Source organism: Gadus morhua, chromosome 21 (genome assembly GCF_902167405.1).
Source record: "Gadus morhua chromosome 21, gadMor3.0, whole genome shotgun sequence".
In the NCBI taxonomy this organism is placed as follows: domain Eukaryota; kingdom Metazoa; phylum Chordata; class Actinopteri; order Gadiformes; family Gadidae; genus Gadus; species Gadus morhua.
Window position 1 is genome coordinate 4111545 of NC_044068.1, and position 25000 is coordinate 4136544.

The following is a 25000-nucleotide window of genomic DNA, read 5'->3' on the forward strand; positions in this document are numbered from 1 at the left end:
CTTACCATGTGTATCTTATATGTATTACAGATCCATTACAGCGAGCCACTGGACACAGCGGCTCCATGTTGAGAAGCTGTGTGTTCCACAGGCTCTTCCTGCGGTCTATTCCTAGCCCGGGATAGGAAGGATAACCTTAACTCCCATTACCCAGCGTGGCCCCGCATGGCGCGCTCTGCCCCCGTCCGGCGTTGCCAGAACGGGGCCAGATTCCCCGGTCCAATCTGGCAACCCTGGCTGATGCGCGCTGCAGCCAGGGTTGCCAGATTGGGCGGGAAATCTGTCCCAATCTGGCAACACTGTTAAGGTCCCCCACATAGCTGGCTTCCATCCCACCTGCCTCCCGGGCTAACTAACAGGCTAACAGGCCACCAGGCTAACACGCTAACAGGCTAACATGCTAACAGGCTAACAGGCTAACAGGCTAACACGCTAACAGGCTAACACGCTAACAGGCTAACACGCTAACAGGCTAACACACTAACAGGCTAACATGCTACAGGCTAACAGGCCCAGCCTCTGCCCTGTTGCCAGGACTGTGCAGCAGGAGGCACGTGGCCCAGCCTAATCCCGTTAGCCAGCAAGGTCAGCGCCTGTGAGGTCAGCGGCCCCGTGGGCGGAGGGACTGCAGGCCCTTTATAGATATGACTGTGCACACCTTACATGATCCTACCTTACATGATCCTACCTTACTGCATGTGTCGTATATGTAGGTACCTTACTGTATGTATCTTGCATGCGCATACCTTATTGTATGTACCTTATCAGATTCACCTTACCATATGTACTCTACTCTATGTTCCTAACATATATGACTGTATGATAAATGTGTACATACATGTGTATTGACATGTGTGTAAATACACATATGTGTATGAGTGTATTTATAGAGTATATGTATAGAGTATTCTACTCTATATGTACCTTACGTGTGTGTACCTTACCTTAACCACATGCCTGCTGGAATGAACATGGCTACAACATCACTTCTACACGTTTTATGTTGTGTAGGTTAAGCCTGATAATACCGATCATAACAATGATTTGATTTGACGTAGGTAACATGGGACGTGTTTTGGATAACTGTACAGTCATGAGACAAAACCAAGAGATTTGACACCGTTTTGGTGTGAAAAACCAAACAATAGCTGGAGAGAAAACTGAACAATATTTCACGTCACAGCCAAACCCAAATAGACGTATTCTCCCTCCCTCCCTCCCTCCCTCCCTCCCTCCCTCCCTTCCCCCCCGCAGCAAACCTACGTCATCCTTCCGTCGACTTACCCTTCCTAAATCAGACGGGCCCTAAATCATTTAGTAGCTTTGCGTCTGACCACGCCGACCTCTGACCCCTGACTCCCCTCCTGTTAAAGCGGCCCTCCGGCCGTCCCTACCTGGTGCTCCAGGGCCTTAATGCGGTGCCGGTGGCTCCTGAGCTCCTGCTGCAGCTGGGTCACCGTCTCCTGCAGGGCGGCCACCTGCTGCTTGCGCTCCTGGTTCTCGTGGAGCCAGTAGGACACCTCGTCCGTGCAGCGGAACATGTCCGGGCACCGCTTCTCCTCCAGCTGGGGCAAGGTGGCCACCAGCCGGCACATCCCGTCCTCCAACACCTGGTGGGTGGAGGTGGTTGGTGGTGGTGGTGGTGGTGGTGGTGGTGGTGGAGGCGGTGGTGGGGGTGGATAGTTGGGGGAGGTTGGTGGAGGTGGAGGTGGGGGTGGGGGTGGTGCATGTTGGATGGAGATGGTGGACAGTCGGCGGTGGGTGGAGGTGGTCGATGGAGGTGGGGGTGTTGGGTGGAGGTGGTGGATGGTGTGTGTTGGGTGGAGGTGGGGGATGTTGGATGGGTGGGGACGGGAGGGAAGGTGGAGATGATGATTATGGGAGTGAACGGGGCAGGAGGAAGGGTTGTAGATCGTCAAATACAAGAATGTCGACATCGCCAATAGCAACCACCACCACAACAAGAACAAAATCCACATACATGTGGTGCATGTGTTTGAGAATGGAGATCACACATTGCACGCACCCGAGCATACACACGCACAGATGCACACACACACACACACACACTGTGTTCCTCAGAAGTGGGGGGTTGTTGTAGTGTGAGTTCTGAAGCACAGGAAGTCAGAACTAAGTGGTGTTGCTTTTCTACCCGCTGTCAACACCAGTGTCAGCTCCACACTTTGCCCAGTCCATTAAACTCTGCCCCTCAAAAGACAGCTTGTTGGACCATCTTGTGAATAAATAAAAAAAAGCGAATTTGTATTCCTCTTAAGAATCGGGTACTGTTTACGTCAGCAGGTGAAGTTGCAATAAAAAACGTTTAATGGCTATAATTCCTCGCTCAAGTTACATTTAAACACAACCGGAAAATGTGGACAAGCCTGCATGGAAATGTCAAACAGCTACGAACGTAACTACCTTTACAGCCTTCTTCTGCCTCTGCTGAGCAAAAACACACACACCTATCCCGAACCACATGGTATAGCCCGTACCTGGTTGGTGTACTCCCCGCACTGGGATCCCCCGCCGTTGCGCGTAGTGGTAGGGTCCGGGCTGTCTGCTCCGGCCCCCGGGACCAGGATGAAGACGATACAGAGGGCGGTCCACATGCTGGGGGGGCTGGCGTGGAAGGGGAGGGGGGACTCGGAGGTCATGGCGGTCTGCTACTGCGCCCCTGCCTGCCTATAGCGAGGCAGGCCTGGAGCCGGGAGGGCTGCCTGCCCCATGCACGCCTCTGTTCTGTCTCCCTGGAGGGACACACCAGATATACCTTTGATTAGGAGGTGGGGGCTAGGGCGGCAGTAGCCCAGGGGGTAGAGCGGGTTGGCTGGTAACCGGAAGGTTGCTGGTTCGAACCCGGCTCCCCCTGTCTGAGTGTTAAGGTGTTTCCCGGGCAAGACGCCTCTCCCTCGCTGCTCTGGGTGTGGTGTCCCCTGTCTCTAAAAGCTACACAAAGGAATCATGATGGTAGCCCACCTTGACTCCCGAGGAGACTCGATTTCCTTTCCCTTCCCTTTTCAAGTGTATACTAAGTCCCGGACATCTATTGATGTCTTTTTTTTGTAATATTTGATTTCACAAAAGGAAGAAGACGAAAGGCTGAAAGAGGCTGAAGGTGGAGTCTTGCGTCTTGCTCTGTCAGCCACGTGCGGTTCATGAACTTAAGACCGTGATCCTCTCAGTGTGAATCTGTCCTTAAGTGGGTAAGCAAACCAACCGACAACAAACACATACACACGCACGCACACACATACACATGCATTCATATACACACACACATGGATGCATGCACACACACACATACACACACACAAGTACACACACACACACACATGCATGCATATATGCACGTACACACACACACACACACCTACACACATGCATGCATGCATATACGCACGCACAAACACACACACGCATGTACACGCACACAAATGTTCACACTCAGAGCCAGTTAAGGCCGCGCCTCCACCTCGCGCTAAACGTCCCGCAGCAGCAGGTGTTCTTCAACTCTACACCGCCGCCTCCATGTGTCTCACAGGTTCCTAAACTAAATCAACCCCGACAATGAGCCAGCAACAATAACAGCAGCACCAAGCTAGCACCACAGCTCACAGTGCAACACACTCCGGCAGATTCCTGAGTATAGGAACCCAAGGAGCTCTGGAGGGAACACGTACATCGTACCTGTAGTCCTAGCCTCTTCTACCGTGGCGCTACTCACCCCGGTCGCTGATCTCCTAGCCCGGGCCTGGTGCATTTCTGTCCGGGGATGGCTCCCCATATCCCTCACTGGGTTGTCCCTTCTCTCGGCCGTCTGTTTCTCCTTTGCTTTGGTTCAGTCCTGCTGCATCTTACTCAAACCCCCCCCCACCTCCACCACCACCGTGAGTCTCACATATCTCTCCCCCCCCCCTCCCCTCTCTCTCTCTCTCTCTCTCTCTCTCTCTCTCTCTCTCTCTCTCTCTCTCTCTCTCTCGCTTTCACACTCTCTCTCTCTCTCTCTCTCTCTCTCTCTCTCTCTCTCTCTCTCTCTCTCTCTCTCTCTCTCTCTCTCTCTCTCTCTCTCTCTCTCTCTCTCTCTCTCTCTCTCTCTCTCTCTCTCGCCAAGCTGCATTGTAGACATCTTAGCCCCCTAATCCTCCTATAAGTGGATTCCCACTGAGAACCGGGTGGTCAGAGAGGTACAGAGTAGACAAAATATACAGTAGAGCACGTATACAGTAGATTAGGTTTACAGCAGAGAACGTGTACAGTAGAGACAGTTGAAAAGTGAAAATTATTTGGCTGTGCCACTGGAAATATACAAATATAAACATGACTACTATAACTTATTATAAACTTCAGCATGAGTCTTGTGGATTTGGGAAAAGGATACATGATAATTAAATCAATATTTTATTTTGAAGTTTAAATATATAAAAGAAATATGGATTTTAAAAAGCGGCCCTGGAAATCGGGAAAGTCAAGGTTGTTAGCTTTAGAAAGACAATTTTCTAACGGTTTCCGGATCTTAACATAAAGTACATCGACATGTAGAAATGAAGTAAGGTCAACAGACTGCGGTGGTAGAGGCGTATAAGTGCAGTATAGATGTAACCCAATAACGTAATCCTGCTCAAGAGCAGGGGTAATTCGATGGCGAGCGCCTCTGATCCTCTTAAACATGTAGAGCCACACCTCCCACCGTCATAAGCTCGCCCACTTCCTGCCCTGAGAGGGAACTGGTGATGAACTTCTGAAGTCTCGGTAGATCTTCAGACCTCCAGTTCTAGAGATCAATTAACGCTGATTGGAGATTGGTTGGAAAATTCCCAGCAACTGCTTTAAAATGTGTGGAGGGATATGTGGTGTTTGGGGATGTTGCTCACATTTAACAAGATAATGTTAATTTCTTATTACTTATAATAGCCTACTATTAATACTAATAATAATATACAAATGATAATAATGACTCAGTTAGAAGAGCTAAAAGAAAGGTGGTTACGATGTTACGACAATTTTATCAACCATAGGCTTACAATTAAGCTCTCAAAAAAGATTTTCATAGTTTGTATAAACTAAATTTTCATGAGTTAGTTTAGAAAAAAAATGAGTTTGATAAGAATTAAAATAAAATAAAAATGTCTAACTTCTGCTACTTAAAGGGGAACTATGCAACTTTGGCCACTTCTTCGTTGTTTTCTTGGTTTGCGCTCGCATTGAGCTCCCCCTACAGCTTCGGAGGAGATATTTTACAACACTGTCGTGACAATTTGTTGACGACCCTACCCCATCCACTTCTGCGCTAGCCATGAGTATTTGTTTTCAAAGAAGCCGGCAAATGCGTTGAGCCATGTCCGAGGTAGATGTTAATAAAGAGTAGACAAGGTTTTACATTTTGAAAGGGTGTGTGTTACAATAAACCCATCCTTTTTTATCTTTGGTTGTTGAACAGAACGATCAATGTAAGTGTTGGCCAACATAATACATAACGATAGCATGAACAATTTGCGCAGCAATCGTACATTTATGTATCCGCTCAAGTACGTCACTTGTGTACGGAATTACAGGGAAATGGATTCAATCAGATCGAGACGGTATGCTGTCGCTCGTCCCCAGAGGAGAGTTGTCATAGGCAGATGCTGTGCCTGGAAGAATAGGGACACATTTATGTTTACGTGTAAATGCTTGCAAATAAACATTGCTAGTAAATATTATTGCATATGGTTTTAAAATGTTTCCATTTTTTTAAATAACAGATGTTTGCACCACCTTTCTTTCATTGGTACAATAATACACACACAAAATATTTATTTTGGATATTGAAGGAAATGCAAGGGACAGTTCTTCATGGTTCGTTTTTTGCCTTACGGCTATTGTGTAACATCTTCTTGAGGGTTCTCTAGATTTCCTCGTGACACTACCCGCACATGTTCGGATCTGGGTGGCGGCTGTACCGAGGCAGGCAGGCCGAGCCGTCTTGGGTCATCAAGCCTCACAACAATGCTGTTTGCCAACGCTTGTAACTAAGAAAAAATGCAAAGCAATCTTTTTACAAACATGTTTACAAGCGGGGAACTACACCATAACATGGCCAAAGCTATAATGGAGGTTCACGTATTGTAACAGTTCTGTTACCGACGGCGACAAATATGTGCTAACTAGCAGCTCTCGTGCAGGATACTGCATTATATGGCCAGCCGGACATATCACATGATATAGGCTATACACTCTTAGAAAAATCGGAGGCATTCGAATAGCGGTCTAGTGATCTAAATAAACAAGAACCTGGATTCGGGGATTTAGCCTGTAGGACGAGACAGACGAACAGCAAAACAACCATGGAAACAAAGGTGTTTGGTAGCGAGTACGCTAACACCCCAGCAAGCAAGCTAAAAACATACAGGGCTCACAACAAAACGGTAGAGCAAACACATTTTTACAGAGACTATCAACATCAAGAAGCCACAATATAAAGAGGACAAAGTTCACCCAAGGGTACTTAATTCAAGAGCAACACGGCCATGGCAAGTCGGCATCCGATTTGCAGTCTTCTTTTCTTTCAGTACACGCTATTCCTGAAAAGCTTGCCCAATGTTTACTCGTGTCTGGCCTCTCTGTCGGTCAGTCTCCCTTTTCTCTTCTTCTGTTTCTCCGACATTGGGTTTCTCTGTCTCTTTTTAGTTTGCTGAGCCATGATGAATGTAACAATCCCTTCGCTACTTTTGTTTATATCGAGCCGGTTCCGTGTTTGTGGGTCTGTAGTGCCGTAAAAACAATTCGGTGCTTCACGTGACCCGAGACTCCCGCGAGAGTGGGCGGCGGGTCGCCGGCAGAAACTTGCATATTCCCTTTTTCAGCCAAGATGCGCAAGGGGGACTCGAAACAGCGACCAATAAAGGGTTATAGAACAATCACAATGACTCTTAACCTGTTATATTAAGGTAAATTGAACCCAAAAAGTTGCATAGTTAGTTCCCCTTTAAAGGCATACTCTTGTAGCCTATAAATCTAGGCACCCCTAGCGGCAGCAAATTTAATTTGCAGCCAAGGAGGTCTAGCCTTCTGTCGTCGTTTTTCGCTGCTGGAAACAGAAAATGGGACAGGCCAATCAGATCGTGAGGGGCGGTATCAAGCCGAATGACGACAGAGCTGCGACGGTTCCGTGTTAAAGGTAAACAATAATGGCTGCTGCTGCTGGCGAACAGCTGTCTTTCGACTCGGCTTTGGCCGCGACTCTTCAAGACTTGAAGTTATCATTTTCTTTGAGAAATGTACAAAGAACTGCACTGAAGTCTTTCCTGGAAAAGAAAGATGTATTCAGAGTTTTGCCGACCGGATACGGTAAAAGTTTCGTCGTTGGTCTCCATTCTCTCAATCCACCATTCGCAACACTTACCCATGGAAATTTCTGTCGCTCTGACTACGTCACCTTCTTCGTTGCTCTAATTGGTTGTAGCGCTATCCTATTGCGTGCAGAGGGAATTGAAAGACAACCGTTTATCCCGCCCACACTGCCACCGTACGAGACCAGACGAGGCCAGGCTAATACTCTTGCGGATATTGAAACACTTCTTAAGAAATCCGCACGGTGGCAGTGTTGCACCTTAGTGGTTGTATGTCAGGCTTCATCGCGTTGCTGTCATTCCTAATTCTTTCAGCTAATTTAACAGTCTCGGTGCCCTGTGTTAAAATGTTGAATCATTTTTTTGGAAAGCCTCTTAACCTCCTTGATGTAATCCATTATAATTAAATAAATTATAATGCCTGGTGTAATTAAAAAGCACATGACTGTTGGAAAATGCTTCATTTCAAGGACATGGCTTGTTGCTTTTTTTTTTGCAAGAGGAATTACATTTATGTCCCCATTTTGACGTCTAGCAAACATTTGATGGGAGACGACTTGACTGTTTGACAGGATACAGTGACGGCTGTGTTGGAAGAAGGGAGTGTGTGTGTGTGTGTGTGTGTGTGTGTGTGTGTGTGTGTGTGTGTGTGTTTGTGTTTGTGTGTGACTGCATGTGTGTGCGTGTGTGTGTATGTGTGTATGTTTGTGTGTGTGTGTGTGTATGTGTGTGTGCAGTTGTGTGTGTGTGTGGGAATGCGAATGTGTGTATGTGTGTGATTGCATGCAAGTGTTACTGCATGTGAGTGTGTGTGTGTGTGTGTGTGTGTGTGTGTGTGTGTGTGTGTGTGTGTGTGTGTGTGTGTGTGTGTGTGTGTGTGACTGCATGTGTGAGTGCACTTGACACACACACACAATCTCACACATGCGTTAACAAACTCACACATTAACACATTAATAAGGCCTACACATCCTTTATATAAACCCAAGGGGTTCTAAAGTGCTGGCCTATATTTCCTTGGTTGGCTTCTGAGCCAAGCTAATTCTATGAGGGCTACATATTGAAATCACAAATGATCATGATCATAGATCATTGAGAATAATTGGGAATGATCCCAATTCTATTTATGTGCTTTTCTATACCATTTGGATTCTGTTGAAAAATAAACCAACTGCGTTAATTTGCTTCAGTTGGAGTCGAGGATTAATTGGAAATGGATTTGCTTGTGTTTAAACAACTTCACTGTTATTTATTTTGCACTGAAAGCTGTAAGCAACAAGACTTACGAGGTGTTGCTGTCCCTCAGCTAATAGCATGCCTGTGCTGTTCTGTGAACACTAAAGACATTAAAGCTAGACGACTCTTCTACAGCACTGGAACCACGGAAGGCATCGAGTCCTGCTGGGGCTTTGTATACTGTCACCTCAGCATAACTCACAGATCGATGCAGAGCTATGGATTCCTCCACCTTAATGTCAAAGATTCATTGCGCAACTCTTTTATGGGGCGATTTTTCGTTGGTTTTGCCACATAAAATGGGAATGTAAACTTTCTGGAATATTCTGAAAAACCATAATACCTCAGTGAAAATGGGTTATAAATGCTAGCTGGGAGGGGAGAACCCAGAAATAATGTGTTGAGTTGTCAGGGTTTCCAAAGATTCTAGAAAGTGGACGCGCACAACAAACCGATATGGCCGCTATAGGTGAATAAGGTTCATTCATTTCCCTCAATAGACCCAACTCCACCAAGCATTTAGGGGTTAACCCTGACACTCTCTCTCTTCCCCCCTACTCATCTCTCTCTCTCTCTCTTTCTCTCCCTTGCTCTCTCTCAATCTCTTTGTCTCTCCGTTTATCTTTCTCTCTAGCTCTCCCTTTATCCAGGCTCCATCTTTCTCCCTCTCTTCCCCCTCTCCCTCTGTCTCTTCCCCCCTTTCCCTCTCTCTCTCCCTCGCTCTCTCTCAATGTCTTCCTCTCTCCGTTTATCTTTCTTGTCTAGCTGTCCCTTTAGCCACCTCCATCTTTCTCCCTCTCTCTCTCCCCTTCACTCATCCCCCTCTCCCCCCTTCTCTCTCCCCCCCTTCTCTCTCCCCCTCCCTCTCTCTCTCCCCCCCCCCCCTCTCTCTCTCCCCTCCCGTCACTCATCCCTCTCTCTCTCCCCCTTCTCTCTCCCCCCTTCTCTCACCCCCCTCTCTCTCTCTCTCTCCCCCCCCCCCCCCCCCCCCCCCCTCTCTCTCTCTCATCAGGTTATCCACTCTCCACAGTCCTCCGGCCTTAATTGGCTCCCCAGTGTGGAGGCGCTGAGAACGGGAGAGGACCACGCGTGGTCGGATCCCCTCGACGCGTCGCTGGGAGGTCGGCTGTCGGGCGAGCCGACTGCGATGAGCAGACAGGACATGATTGCTTCCACCACATGCCAGTGTGTGATTACAGGGAGAGAGAGAGGGCGAGAGAGAGGAGAGGGAGATAGAGAGAGGGGTCGAGCGAGAGGAGAGGGAGAGAGTGAGGGGGGGGGGGGGGGAGGGGAGAGGAAAGGAAAGAGAGAGGAGAGGGTGTGAGAGAGAGGGCGAGAGAGGGTTTGTGAGAGAGAGAGAGGGTTTGAGAGAGAGAGAGAGAGAGAGCGAGAGAGAGAGAGAGAGGGTGGGTGGGAGAGAGAGAGAGAGACCAGCGGCAGAGACGGAGGCAAAATCTGGACTCTTCGACATCAATAAGAAACATCTGAAACTTGGCTGAACAGAGTCTAAGAAAGTGAAGTTCCGTTCGATCTCAAATAGCCTGAAGACATTAGGACATGTATTAGAACATCCCTAGTATCCTTTCTGCCTGGTTTCTTGCTTTTGTCGTTCAGCTGATATATTTGATGGACAGGGACATTCTCCCTCAGGGAGGGGCTGATTGAGAGAGAGGAGGGGGGGGGAGTTGAATAAGAAAATGAAGTTTTGCTGATCATCCCGGCTAGTTCTACTCTTTATATTTGAGCTCACAGGAAATAACATTGATGATAACCGTTTTAAAACTATTTTATTCTTAAATAGTCTTTTGTGTCTTTATGTTTTTGTCTTTATGTACTTGCCACGGGCCCATCTATAAGACCACATTTTATTTTTGATCAGGTAAGAGAGCAGTACACTCATCTGCGCTTCCCTCTGTAGTCAAACCTGTTGTTGTTCAGAACACTGGGAGGCAAAGCAACATTTACTTTCTCACATTAAGTGATGCAAAACCATTTCTGGCAAAAAGGCAACACAATCCATCAACACAACAGAAGGTGTTGAAACGCTCCGATGTGTTGGCAGGCCGAGCCGTTTGGGAGAGTGTGTACCGGAAGATTCATCCTTAGGCGCCAATGAAATGACGTAGGGTAGCGGAAATGGCTCCGCTACTGTAGTCAGTCGTGTCCCCGCATCTTCATCACTGGTCTCTTTAACGGTCTAGTTTGGAAGAAGAACAGACGGATTAAAACCTTTCCATTATTCTTCGGGGTTGTGGTCCCCGTTGCAACACACGATTCCCTTCGCACACACACTTCGAAGACCCTAAAAGGTGGCAAATAGCTTTTCACACGTGTTGGCAAGTGTGTGAATGCGTGCATGCACGTGTGTGTATGTGTGTGCACACACACGCGCCTTTGTGCGTGTGTGTTCCTGCGTGGGAGTATGTTGTGTGTGTGTGTGTGTGTGCGTGTTTGTGTGTTTGCTTAGGCGTTTGCGCATGTACGTGTGCTTGTATGTTTTTGTATGTGTGTGCATGTGTATGTTTGTGTGTATCTGTGTGTGTGTGTGTGTGTGTGTGTGTGTGTGTGTGTGTGTGTGTGTGCGTGTGTGTGTGCGCGCGTGTGTGTGTGCGCAGTATGAGATCTAGCCACCTTAGGGCCCACCCAGGAACAATTTGTACTCTGCAATCAGAAGTGAATGAGAACAATCATATATTCCATGTTACAATAACTGCGTTTGCATTGATTAAATAAGCTTGGACTGAACCCAGAGCTGGAGCTGTCAGCGAGGACACATTTCCTTCTTGGAACTGCAAGCATTAGCGTTTTACTGCTGATGAAGATCTCTAATGTATGTTGACGTCGACTGGCACGCAATGTACTTATTTGTATGATGTACGTCTTTGCACTTACAAATAGTAGGTACTGAGCATTGTGTAGCATCTTATTCTTGCTATCTTTGTTGTGTACGGGGAATGGGTTAAACTAACAATTGTTTGTCATGGCACTTGGTTCTAGGAACATCATTGCTTAACCGACAGCCATATGTTGATGTTTCTCTTTCTTAGGACAAATGCAATTATTCTAAGTGGCTTTGGATAAAAGTGTCTGCTAAATGCACTTAAATATAAATGTAATGAAGTCTCGTGGATTTTCACACCATTCTTTCCCCTCTTCCTTTGACTTTCTATCGTAGCTCTGCAAACATTGTTCTCTCATCCGAAATAATCAGTTTTATCATTTTATTCAACGGAATATTTGATTTTCCAAACCACCATGGTTCCCAACACAAAGATGACTGAGCACTTAAGGGGTTTACTGTAGGCATTCAAAACATTTCATTAAAAAAACATGATAAAAAGATTCAATCAAAAGTCCCTGGAGTTACTCCATTCCCATATAAAGGCGATCTTCAGGGCTTCTGCATTCACCTGGCACAGAACTATCCACTAATTAGCAACCCATTTCATAAATATATTAGCATTAATACTGGCAGGTCTTAGCAGGTGTGCCAAAAGTGTCGTGCTCAAGGACCTCTCTGCAGCATTGTCGGGAAGATGCTTCATGATGAGATCTTTGCGATCTGTGAGTGTTGCACAATGTTGATCGTAACACGAAGTCAACAGCGGGAAACCGTTGAGCCAATGTTCCTCTCACTCGTCGTTTCACTGAAAATCACTTTAGCACGGCCGCAGACTGCTGGACTGACGGAGGCTTCTATTATGGGATGGCAGAACTCACATAGTCCCCGCCGCACACGCATCCCTCATTCGTAGAAAAAGGCTATTTTTAAAGTCGGATGCACAACCTGATAAAGAGCGCTGATCCAGTTGTGCCACGGCTATTTCGGTCCCCCGGGTCGATGGTTCCACGTGGACGAGCCCGCTGGCCCAAGACCTACAGGAAGACGCATGAGTTAGCCATTAAAGAATGACAACACCACACACAAACACACACACATAGCCAAGCTGGCACTGGCGTATACATGAATGAACAGACAAACACAACAAACACACCAAGCACAAACACATACCACCCACTAACACACACAAACCGACAACCATTAATGCACAGAGATAGTCTCACACAAAACACACTCAGACCCCATACACAAACATTAACACATAGATTAATAGACAAACAACCACAGGGTAATACACCCACAAACACACACGCAGATAGACACACACACCAACACAAAATTAGCAAATACACACACTCAGAACCACACAAACCACACATAGACAGATACACACGTACACAAACACTACTATACAACGAGACAAGACTTTACCCCCCGCCACCCCCCGTGTGACCTGCATCCCGAAGAAGGACATGAATGTTTTACATCACCTACTTGGCATTATAGGAGCCAATCATCATCAACGTACTCCCAGTGCGTTCTAACGGAGCCTCTGAGCCAGCGGCCCCTGGCAGGGGCTTAGGGGGGGGGTGGAGGGGTACCAGGAGCAGGGAACCCGGGCCGTCTATCAGAACGACCATGATACAAACATTCATTCAGCCATGCCCAATGGATGAAGGCAACCTCCATCCTTTAAGTCTTAAAGGCATGTTCATAAATGCATCCATTATGGAGGAGAGGGGAACATTGTTTACGTGTATTTGTACCGTGTAACTGTCTCTCCCGATTATGAGTGCAGATTGATAACTGTCTAATGAAGGTCTCTCCCTCAGCCTCTCTCTCTCTCTCTCTCTCTCTCTCTCTCTCTCTCTCTCTCTCTCTCTCTCTCTCTCTCTCTCTCTCTCTCTCTCTCTCTCTCTCTCAGCCTCTCTCTCTCTCAGCCTCTCTCTCTCTCTCTCTCTCTCTCTCTCTCTCTCTCTCTCTCTCAGCCTCTCTCTCTCTCTCTCTCTCTCTCTCTCTCTCTCTCTCTCTCTCTCTCTCTCTCTCAGCCTCTCTCCCTCTCCCCCTACTCATCTTCCTTCGGATGATGTAAAGTGTTTCTCCATTAAAGATTGAGTGATTCATTGCCTCCAACCCCACCCAAACCTCAGTTGATTAAAGGGAAGAGACATGTCGACATATATACCACATGCACACACACAAACAATCACACACCCACGCACGCACACACACACTCACTCACACACACATTCACACAAACACACACACACACGCACCCACCCACACACAAACCCACGCTCACACACGCAGAGACACACAAACAAACACACAGACACACACGCACACACAACCGCACGCGCACAAGCACACACACCTCAGATGTCAGAGTGACCTAACGAGCATAGCCGAACACTAGGGGAGATGTGAAAACAAAAGCTACAGACCTATAGGCGATTCATAAATTCATAAATCCCAATCATAAAAACTCTCTTACTCTCGCATATTTATGTGCCCATTACTAAAGCATTATTATGAAACCATTATGTGTATTTCTCATTACTCTGTAAATCAATGGCACTTGCATAGACTGTGAAACGTTTAAACGTTAATAAGATAACATTTTACTAGTCCCGGAGGGGACACTAAACACTGTCTCTGCAGTGTATGCAACCGCAACAACCACATCACTTGGGCGTTTATGAATGTGCATTATCAAACCCAGCATGCTCACTGAGCTACAAGGAAAAAATACTACAAATTTCAACCACACATTTAAATTTCACATTCATGTTATGAATTGTGGACTGATGTTTAGCCAGTTCTTGTCTTTTGGGCTCTTTGGAATCTCTGATGTGCGATCTTTTCATCATAAACCAACGGACAATGTTCACATTTATTATTTAACTTAACAACCAAAGCTGTGAGAGAGCGCTGTCTTTTCCCGACCAACATTACCCTTTCAACACTAAGACAAGAATGTGTGTAACATGTGCAACAGCAGTCTGTGTGTAACATTTGAGAAAATCTAAAGTAACTGAAAACTCAAATTAACCAATGAGACAATGCAATGCATGATGTGGTATTTCGACGTCTTCACGTTGTATGATTGAGATATTTGTGTTGCTATGATGTTCTTATTGCTTATCACTCTGATTCGCTGGCTTTCTGGCTGTTACTTGTACAACATAATTACACGACCGGCCCAGTAATTGTGTTGAGGAGTGTAATTTTGTGCCATCTTAATTACAGCAATCTGCTGCCTCTGTAGGTCAGCTCGGCTTTATTAAAGCCATCAAACTTTTGTTGTACTAATTAGTATGAAGTCGGAGAGACATTTGCATTACTGCTCTGTAATAATCTCGGCTAATGTGGTTAAGTGAAACGTCCCATCGCCCTGGGCCGAGAGGAAAACAATATGGCTGCAATGATCACTAATGCTTGTGGCATGTGACCTTATCAGTCAAGGAAACAAGGCCGTCAACGAAGGAAACAAGGACCATTGCAGGTCACATGTTGTTTTGAGAAATGGTTGAGCACCTCAAGGTCTAATCAAGGTTTTCTTCTGAGTGAAAACTCAATGCAAAGTACTTATTGTGGCGTCTTGTGAGTTGTCGTAGATTAGATTGAGTCCCCTTTCATGCCCCCCCCCCCCCCTGTTCGTTTGCATGCAGGACCCTCCCCCCGATCAAACAGGAACGCTGATTGTGCAGGCGCTGTCTTTACACAGGAGCGATCAATGCCTCGTCAATACCACACTTAATAGAAGACACACAGGCGAATGTTGAAAAAGCTGACGTCGCCCTTGTCTCGTCGATTCAAAAATAGCCAGGATTGTGTTTTGCTTTTAACATGTGGGACGCTGGTGGCTGGTGGAATACCGCCTTCAACATCATCATGGCGGGAGGGCCATGGTAGTCCAGATGGCTCAACCCGCGATTGTCCTAACCAGTCGGCATGCCTTGTAGCGACCCAGGTTGAAATCCCACCTGTGTTTCTTTGCTACATGTCCTCAACACTCTTTCTTTTCTCTCTTCACTGTTCTGCCCATCAAATCACCGACCATAAAAACGAAATTAAACTCCATCATGAGGCACATTTTGAACTGAAGCAAACAACTCCTCTTCCTTTAGGCCCTGAGGTCCTCCATGACATGCTGTGTGAATACGACACATCTACTGCCGTCGGTGTGTCGATGTGTGTATTAACCGATGTAAGTCGCTTTGGATAAAAGCTTCTGCTAAATGCCCTGATTTTAATTATAATTCCCCTCCCAGCCACATCCAGAAAGTCTGAACCCGGTAAGGACCCCATGGAGAACGACCTGCACCCTGATTCTGAGGGCTCGGAGTCCCAGCTGAGACACTGTTGCCTTGGTAACGTCCCCAAGTCCCCCCCAGCATCCACCCGCCCGTCCAGATGGGTTCTGGCACTCTGGAGGAGGCCCCAGTCACCCCCTCCGTCGTCGAGGAGATGAAGCCCTTCGCTGTGATTTGCCGACCTTTTATCAGCAGTTTATGTAACAGATCATCGCTGCACTCTACCTTTTAGAGGCCCCGGCCTCAAATCCCCATGGGCAGGTGAGGCCGAACAGGCCTTCAACACCTCGTTTGGAAGGCAGCCTGCCTGATCCCCCCCCTTCCCACTTCTTTTACTGAAGGTCAGGCAATCAGATGAAGGGTGAGTTGCTGTTCTGTGGCAGACAGGGCCGGTACTAGATATAACTGGTATAAGCAACGGCTTGGGGCCCCCCGAGCTATCAGGGCACGCCTTGAAAAATGTATGAAGTGCATAAAAAAATCTGAGCAACCGTAAAAATGCTCAGTGATTTTTAACCTTAGATCAATCTCAAATTTTGTTAAAATTTTGTAGAAAGTGGTTTAGGGCCCCAAGAAGGTAAGAAACAGCCCTGTAGACAGACAACATTGCATCCTTGTGATTTAGTATTTGGTTTCTTTTACACAAGTAGGTTACGATATTGGCAATGGAACGCTCATAACAGTGAGGCCATCTCTGGAGGAATGACAAGACCGGCCAGGGGGGGTGGACATGAATTTGTGGTATGGAAGGATTTTAAATAAAACAGAGACTGAATACCAAGTGGTTTTACCCGATTGAGTTTGTCTCCCACTGTCCGAACAGTTTGTCATTGCTACAAAATACACACAGCCACAATCTAGTGAGGACACAACCCTATTGTTTTGTGCTAGTTTTTCCAATCAAAAAAACATATTCAGTTTTTCTTGCTGCATAATGGTTGATAGTTATCTTACAAGTGTAGTCCAGTCCTTTGTCCCATGCTGCTTATTATTTATGTATATTTTTTTGTGTAAACAAAGACTGATACTTAGAACCCTCATCAGCCTCCTGTGTCTCTGTCCTGGTATCCAGGAGGTTGGGTAAACAGACCGAATCACACTTTCAGCCTCCACCAAACAATTGAAAATCGAGATAAAAGGCAAAAGTATAATTGGAATAATTATCATGTGAGCACATCAATTGTTTCGGTGTGTTGTTTCATTTTAATGATACCGGACCGTTTATCCTGAGATCTGTTTTAAAGGGATGGTTTATCACCATGACATTCTGTGCCCTTTATCGTGGCCATGCAGCAGGAGTGTCCTCATTCCCCCTTGCAAACCTCATTGTCCAGGTTAAAATGATCTACGAGCAAAGCCTTCTGATTTCTCCCTCAAAGAGCAAAATCCATTTATCAATAATGTAAACTCTCAACTTTAGATTCTTTTGATCTGTCTTTCCCTTTGTGTATAAAAATGTTTGACATTATTTAAGTTGCCGGCACACCGTCCAGCACAAACCGAGGAGCTAGACCACAGCTGGCCGCTACAGCTCTCAATCAGAGTCCCTAACGATAAGGTCCGTCAAATGGTCGACATATTGGCAGAAAACAAACAAACGACCGTCCAGTGGGGGTCAAACTGTCCGATGATCATATCTGTGGTCAGCGCTTCATTCATCACGGCCCCTACACTGGCTCAAGCGCGTGATTGACACGGTCAATGAAATGTCGACCCAGGGTATGAAACCAGAGGGGCAAGGGGTTAAAGGGTCATGGAACAACCTTTCAAGGATTTAATCCCACAACGGTCGCCTCCCACCACCCACCTCCCTCTGCTATAAATCCATCCGTCCCTCCCCCATCCACCCATGCATTCATTTGTTGAAGAAGAGAAGGGGGGGGGGGGTGAAGAGAAATCAGGAGAAAGACAGAGGGCGATATGTTGAGGAGAGGAAGGGGAGCTAAGAAGGCTGTATGTCAGACGGGGGTGGGATAAATGCTTAACAAAAGGGCGAGAGAGTGTCAGAGGGCCAGACAGGGTTGATTAGCCGCTGGTTCTCAGCAGACACAAGGGGGTCCTTCTGAGATCATCTGATGCTATCCCACTGACAATTGGACTTCAGACCATCTAGGGCAAAATTAACACAAGGCCTTCTCGGTTGAAAACTTGCTAGACTTTTAGGCAGGTTTCGAGCTGCTCCATGGAAATATCTGCATAATTTCTTCTTAATATAATAATCCACACAATGTGGATAAAGCCTCTGACTATCAAAGGTAGCATGTTGGTTAGGAACGAGAGTGCAGCTCACTATGATACGATACAAAATATACGCAGTCTAGTTTCAAGCTTTACAATTATTACAAAGATTGGCTGCCAAAAAGCAAGCAATTAATACTATTGCCAAAGGTTTCGAGCAATGCTAAGTTATGCAAAGCGCTGGATTACATCACAGCGACGCTTGACTAGAAATGCCTGCAATATTCGGGATAATGGGCTTCATTCTCTGGGATCAAAAAATAAATTGGCTTTTGTGTTTTGACACTGAGAAACCAATAACATGACAAACCCCCGAGGAGCACGTAGGGGTAAAGATAGCTCCATCAGATTGAAAATAACTTCTTCCGGATTCTTCTATCTAATTGGAGTCTAGTATGTCTGTCTGACGCTCTCTCCTTCGATTTCCTTGACAGCCGTTCATCAGATGGGCTCCACAGTTTGCGTGTGAAGGACCCCAAATGGAGCGCCGGGGTCGGGGGTGAAGTGGTCTGGCTCAGCGGTTCTCCGGAGAGCCGCGAGCAGCAGGACCGGAGGACAAGCAAGCGGCTCGTTACGACCTTGCATGTTTTGAATGGACTTGCATTGAAGCTTAGCATCAAGTTTTAAGAAAACGAATCAACAATAAACAAATAAAAGTTCATAACTTAATCGTGAAATATCGTATTTGCTTTGAGGAAGTTAGTAAATACATGTATGAATTCAGATTTGCTCAATTAACAGCTTTAGTTGAGCTTATTGGCTTGATTCCAAAGCAAGTTATTCAATGCGCACTGCGCTAGCTAAGCTAATCAGCTACCAGATGAATGAATAACTTGCTTTGGAATCAAGCCAATAAGCTCAACTAAAGCTGTTAATTGAGCAAATCTGAATTCATACATGTATCTACTAACTTCCTCAAAGCAAATACAATATTTCATGATTAAGTTATGAACTTTTATTTGTTTTTTGTTGTTAAAACTTGATGTTAAGCTTCAAAGCAAGTCCATTCCCAATCAACGATAGACTAAGATGTGATTTGAATGCTCAATTGGAAAATTAGCAATGAAGGCTGCATGGCCAATTCCTTATTTTACTGCATATAAATAAATATATTATATTCTTGTGCATTTGTTTTATTGATCTTTTAATGTATATTATGTTAGTATGTTTGCATTTCTGTATTGTATGTTTGTATGTCATGGCAATTAATGTAAGCACTTACTGTATTTTGTACGTCCTAGCACTTAAAAATAGTACTTAGCATTGTGTAGCATCCTATAGTAGATATCTTTGTTGTATACAGGGAATGGGTTAACCTTGCAATCGTAAGTGCTTGGCACTTGTTTTTATGAAGATCCTTACTGTACCGACAGCGATTTATTGTTGTTTCTATTTCCTCTGACAAGTGTACTTATGTATTTCGTTTTTGTGTAAGTGTGTATGTGTGCATGCATTTGCATACTTTCACAGTGCGTCCCCAGCATCCTTCTCATAAGTGGTGCTTGGGAATAGGCGCACTTAAAGGATTCATCCCATCCCAACCCCAGGCTAGCAAATCCTATCTGTGCATTCAGTTCCCCCTGCCCACAACTACACCAACACATCCATTTCAAAGTGCCAATATTTCCCATATGTCTTCCTAAATCATCCAGCTTTGGAACCCCAAAACCGGTCCCTCGGATGACATAGGCTCCTGAATGTCTGATGCTGATCGGGGATGAAGACTACCCATTCATAGTTAGCTGGACGGCTTTTAATGATTCCGAATAATCTCCTGAATCTATAAGTCTAGCTAGCTCTTTCAGAAAACGGTTGATACTAGCTAGTTGATAATAATGAGCTGCTAAAAACAGCAAAGCCATTCATGGTTCGCTGCCATTACCAGCAGCTCCTAACCACTGGTGTCAGGAACCATCCCTTTATCCAGGAAGGTCCGGTGTGATGGCAAGGATTCCGTGTACCTTAGAATTTAATTTATGTTTTTCAAATGGCAAGGAGGAAAGGTCATTTCAATTTAAGCATTCATAACAACGAAGGATTTGGGCTTTTTCTTATAATGAGGTTAATTAGATCAATTCTGATAACTTCTGATGTCATCAGAAATCTCTGTATGTCCAAGCTACACTATGCAAAAAAGAAAAGCTGTTTAAAATATACTTTACATTATATTATTTTGGGTTAGGGTAAGGGTTAGGGCTGGTAAGTAGTTTCCTAAGTAGTTTCCCTGAGAAATTAAAGAAATACCATTCTAGGATTTTTATTCTTCTGGCCAATCACAGTCAAGCCGTTTGACACCCCATGGATGAAATCAAACTATGAAAGCAGATTAATAAACGTGACTTTTAAAAAAACATGCTTGGTCGGGTTTCAGATATAACAGGGAGAGAAGCTCACACTAGAGAAGTTCGAGCTCGAAATAACAAATCTTGCATACTGCAGCTTTAAATAACTTTAACTTAATTAGAAAGCCAGATGGGTGTCACCCCATTATCAAACACCACCGTTCACCGGCAAATGGAGCTTGAGATGCCTTGGGGCTTTCTGGAACTATAGCAATTACGACGAAATGCGTTTACACAGAACAGTTTCCTGTCGCAAACAAAGCAATCAAGACTCTGCGAAGACGGGAATGTCCCACCCTTGAGATCTTGTGCTGAAATACTCCAGGAAACAGAAGTCAACAACAGCTTACTGACACCTCGGCTTAGATCTCGCCCTCTTGTCCTTTAGGAGATGATGAAGTCTAGGTCAGAACATGATGAGGAAACTGTGACAGAGTTGACATCGGACGCTCTGAAGATGTTCAGCTGGGTTAGAGGTTGGGGTCGTAGACGGGATCGCTTAGTCGGTACGTTTGTTTGTGACCCAGACGAAAGGGCATGGGTTCAACACCAAAGCATCTGCAACTCTGCCTGGAGCCCCATCGAGACCAACCCTTTGTATCGAACCAAAAAACGAAAAGGTTTCAAGCATCAGCTGAAAGACTGAATACATATGACAGCGATATCTCCTCCGGTCCAACGCGGGTCACCGTACCATTTCAAAGAGATTAACTGCAGACTTTTTAGCAAAAAAGTTAAAGAACAATAATGTATCTTTGGAGAGGAAGACTTCTCAGCAAAAGAGATAAAGAACCATAATATACCTTTGGAGAAAAAGACTTCTCAGCGAATTAGTTAAATAACAATTAGCACCTTTGTACAGGAAGACTTCTCAGTGAAAGAGTTAACAAACAATAATGTACCTTTGGAGAGGAAGACTTTTCAGTGAACGAGTTAAAGAACAATAATGTACCTTTGGAGGGGAAGGACGTTTCCTTTCGTCAGACTCCGTGACCTTACACATCACAGGATCCAGGACAATGTCGCTGGCGACGACTATCAGGAACGTGTACTTTCACACGCTCGGAGTCTAACGGAAACTCAGACGCCTCAGGAAGAGAGGGTTTCCTGTGTGTTGGCCATTAACAGTGTTTCTCTAAGGAAGTGGTGTCTTTTTGTTAGCACAACATGTAGCAGGAGCTCTCCGACTACGTGAGGGGCCGCTGGGGTAGAGCATCCAGAACAAGCTAAATGTATACTCTGCCTTGGTGTGGACGTGCTGCTTGCATAACACTCGACTCTGATATAGATTAGTGTTGAGTATCATCCTTCTGGATCATTACATTTGATTACTACATTATTAACACAGGCACAGTGTTTCAGATACATTTTTAGAAGAGGTGAGTTCTCAGGCCTACTTCGTTATTTATATTTCATTAAATATTTAAATTGGTAGACCCTCCCTAACCACCACAAGGAAGTTTTCTACAAGATCCGAAAAAGCAGTGATTCTGAAGACGTGAAGAGCCCTCTGCAGTGTTGGTGAGCACACAGTTGACCTTGTGTACTTATTTTGTTTAAGATCCTGGCCGAAACCTCACCGCCTACTCTGGAGCAAACCGAGCCAAACGCGGTCCAGAGTCTCAGGGGAAAAGCACCCTTGGTGCTGCAGGACGGATGCGTCGATAGGGGAGGTTCTCCGAGGCGACTCCGCGTGAAGGTCTGGATGCGAGCGAGGTTTGTAGCATCGGTGCTGTGCCGTTGCCTAGCAACCCCGGCTGCTGTTAGCTATTCGGTCCCCTTTTTGCGGTTGGCAGTCTGTACAATTTTAATTATATCTTCCATCCCCCCCACACACACATACACACACTCACACGCACACACACACACACACACACACTCTCACACAAACACACACACACACACACCCCCACACACACACACATTCACACACACGTCCTTGCGTGTACAGTGAGAGAGCTGGCGTGTGTGGGCGTTAAAGTGTCTGCGTGTGGAGTGGCTCTTCTGAAGTGCTCATGAGCAGAGCACTCCTGTGATGTGACTGGGGGGGGGGGGGGGGGGCTGACACACTCTTCCCCTTTTCTAACTGCCTCACGTCAACCCTGTCTCTTCCCATCTGCCCAAAGTGTCCTTTCGCCTCCTCTGTCTGTCTGGACGTCTGTCTGTCTGTCTGAGTGACTCATGGACTGTGTGTGTGTGTGTGTGTGTGTGTGTGTGTGTGTGTGTGTGTGTGTGTGTGTGTGTGTGTGTGTGTGTGTGTGTGTGTGTGTGGGTGACGTGTGGGTGACTCTCGCTCTCTCTGAGATCAACATTAATACCCGGGTGTGTCAGTGTGTGAGTGTGTCTGTGTGTGTGTGTGTGTGTGTGTGTGTGTGTGCGCGTGTGTGTTGCGCAGCACATGGCCTCATAGCAACAAGTGTGTGTGAAACAGAAGGAACTCCGCCACACACGGACCAACGGGAGCGGAACAGATTGGGGTGATTCGTCACGGTAACGGCGATGTTTGCTTTAAAGGAAGCAGAGCGATCGCTGTTGGATCGGGTTTGTTGTCGTCGACGGGGACCAGCATGCAGTAGCAGGAGACAGTATGCTGGTGGGGGCACAGGGTGCATGTGGCTGTGCTGTGCTGCGATGCTACAGGTGCAGAGGCGCGCATCCCATTAGGCATACCAGGCAACTGCCTGGGGCCCCGCAATTGTTTGGGGGCCCCGGGCCACGGGGGGGGCCCCCTAGAGCCAAAAAAATAAATAAAATCGCTCCACCCCCCCCCCCCGCGTCGCCAACAATCGCTCCACCCCCCCCCCCCCCCCCGGCAACAATCCTCTGCCTAGGGCCCCCACACTACCTAGAATCGCTCCTGTACAGGTACACACACACAGGCGTACAAGCCCACATGCATCAACCAGCTCACACTGTTTCATCTTGCCAGGCTTCGAGTTTAGCCCGCCCCTTGTGGTCGTAACCACAGTGGTTCGGACCAATCAGTGTCCTCCGAGGAACTAACTGAGGTGATAGACAGGTGGTTCCTCCAATCACCTGCCAAGTCGTTTAGTGTATTTTAATGCCCTTTTTTAACAAGTGACTACCCCTTTCAAAACTGTTTCCAGTTTCTGTGTGCAAGACCGTCTGGCTCGTCTGGTCACCATTTGTGATCCATGGCTGCAGACGTTTGCTTGAGAAGGGTCCATGTGTTTACAACGGCCCCCCCCCCCCCCCCCCCTGTCCTCACAAAGTGATGACACGTGCTTTTCTTAATCACAGACCTGATTGATAATGAGATCCATTGGGCACATTTATGTGTTCATTCCCAGAGCTGACGAATTATCTCCTTAATAACCGAAAGTGCGAGTAAAATGTAATTGCTGTAATTGCCTTAAAAAACAGTGAGATGGCATCTGCAATCTTTGCATATAGGCTGGGTAATTATCGAATTTCAACATGTGGTTTCCCACCACAGAGCTTTAAGTCTTGCACGCTGCGATAAACAAGGGAGGTGGTTGGGTTCCCTGCAGAGCAGCAAACTAATAGCATATATCATTAGAGCATGGACACATATTGTAGCAACCAGACTGCTGATGTAGAAGTGCTTCAGTTAATGTGTGATCACCACATTAATCCAGCCGCAAAGATACATCACCCTGGAGAGCCACAGAAACGTAGAGGCAAGGTTTATGCATTTTCTATTTTTTTATTGATCACACACACCTGGGGTGTGTGTGGATGATGGCTGACTAAAGCAGCCTCACCTGGCCGAGTCTGATTGGACTCTGGGGCTGGGTGAGGTTGCACACCTGCTTGATTCATACCGTCAACCTCGACAACCACGCTAATGCTAATGCGAAAGCTAAATATTCACTATGCAATTGCTATTGACAACATTGATGCTATGCTAAGGCGATCAAAGCAGATAAAACCGAGTCGGGAACGGAGGCAGCCGAGGTCGAGCCATGCCCGCGCTGGCTTGGGCGCTCCCTGATGAAGCAGGCCTCTCTGGTGTCTAGAGAATGCCCATTGACGTCGGCACAACCTGCACATCAAGTGGAATTCTCTATGACATCAATGGGATTGCATAATCCTGTCCGTGTCCTGTGTGTAAGTGTCGGCATGCGTTAGTAACTAACACGTGTGTGTGCATGCATGTGTAAATGGGTGAGTTTATGTGTGTGTGTGTGTGTGTGTGTGTGTGTGTGTGTGTGTTTGTGTCTGTGTGTGTGTGTGTGTATGTGTGTGTGTGTGTGTGTGTGTGTGTGTGTGTGTGTGTGTGTGTATGCATGCGTACGTGCATGTGTGTGCATTCATGCGTGCGTGTATATGTGCCTGCATGCATGTGTGCGCATGTGTGTGTGTATGTGTGGGTGCGTGTGTCAGACATGTGATGGTGATGAATAACGTGTGCATCCTGCATCTGTCCACGGAGGTTCAATCCACGGAGATTGTGTTGTCTGATCTTAAGGCTGCCTATTAGGGCTCAGGGGACTCAGAGGCATACACACTGCAATGCACACGTGCAGTAATTGCATCATCTTGTTAAATCGATAATGAGGAAGAAGTGCCCAAAGATAACAGTGTATGTGTCTCTGTCATGAGTCAGGGAACCGGCAAAGCTCTAGGGGCCGCCATCTGGAGAGCTCTTAGGTAAACATATCTCGTCAGGAAGTCAACGGGGCTAAAAGCTCTTTATTCGGTGCGCGCACT

General features: G+C 46.3%; 1 protein-coding gene and 1 long non-coding RNA gene across 2 annotated transcripts in view; both read right to left on the bottom strand.

Moving 5' to 3' along the window:
• si:ch211-203k16.3 (angiopoietin-related protein 7) overlaps positions 1-3887 on the bottom strand; it is an 8352-nt gene extending 4465 nt beyond the window's left edge. Inside the window, exons 1-3 of the mRNA XM_030345990.1 lie at positions 3728-3887; positions 2496-2750; positions 1395-1610 (exon numbers count right to left, since the gene is read on the bottom strand). Of these exons, the coding sequence (XP_030201850.1) occupies positions 1395-1610; positions 2496-2657 (378 nt within the window). The 5' untranslated portion in view covers positions 2658-2750; positions 3728-3887. The remainder of the gene's footprint in view (positions 1-1394; positions 1611-2495; positions 2751-3727) is intronic.
• Positions 3888-10344: 6457 nt separating this feature from the next.
• LOC115533994 (uncharacterized) overlaps positions 10345-25000 on the bottom strand; it is a 17347-nt gene continuing 2691 nt past the window's right edge. Inside the window, exons 2-3 of the long non-coding RNA XR_003974274.1 lie at positions 12355-12443; positions 10345-10764 (exon numbers count right to left, since the gene is read on the bottom strand). This is a non-coding gene — a long non-coding RNA (uncharacterized LOC115533994). The remainder of the gene's footprint in view (positions 10765-12354; positions 12444-25000) is intronic.